The 552-nt window shown below is 39.1% G+C and overlaps 1 protein-coding gene across 1 annotated transcript in view; it reads right to left on the reverse strand.

The window, feature by feature from the left end:
• Positions 1-552, reverse strand: part of LOC119581877 (5-phosphohydroxy-L-lysine phospho-lyase-like) — a 10,767-nt gene that overhangs the window by 3,329 nt on the left and 6,886 nt on the right. Inside the window, exons 5-6 of the mRNA XM_037930033.1 lie at positions 456-549; positions 89-297 (exon numbers count right to left, since the gene is read on the reverse strand). Coding sequence (XP_037785961.1) covers positions 89-297; positions 456-549 — 303 coding nt within the window. The remainder of the gene's footprint in view (positions 1-88; positions 298-455; positions 550-552) is intronic.

The raw sequence follows: 552 nt of genomic DNA on the forward strand, positions 1-552 counted from the left end.
CAGAATTTAGTAATGCTTAAAAAACTGTGCTATCTAGGAGAACAGTCAGTAAAAAATGCCAGAAATATTTTAAGCAACTGCAGTTTACCTATAAACTTGACGAAGGTAACCAGGTGGGTAAACAATCTGTCCACCACAGCTTTGCATAGATTCTGCGAAAAAGATGCTTACTCCACCGTGGAGTTTGGTAGCCTTATCACACAGCTGTTTCACTTCATCTGCATACTTTTTAGTACACTCTTCCACTGTGAAGTCTTTGTCGGTGTATTTTCCTCGATACACATCAGGAACTGGAGCCTGTGAAAATATAAGTAATAATAAGTAACAGAACCTTATTCATGTTTATCTGGATATTTGACGTGATATTTGCTGATAATTGAATGTTCAATTGACTCTATGGATATCAACTTTACCCTTCTAAAAATACCCACATATGCTGCTGTGGAAATACTTACAACATGGACCCAGTCACGCTGGCCTTCTCCCCCGGGGTGGTTGAATTTATATGGAGAAATGTCAATAAGGGATGTGACGTGACCATGATACGCACTG

This window comes from Penaeus monodon, chromosome 15, assembly GCF_015228065.2.
Source record: "Penaeus monodon isolate SGIC_2016 chromosome 15, NSTDA_Pmon_1, whole genome shotgun sequence".
NCBI lineage: Eukaryota > Metazoa > Arthropoda > Malacostraca > Decapoda > Penaeidae > Penaeus > Penaeus monodon.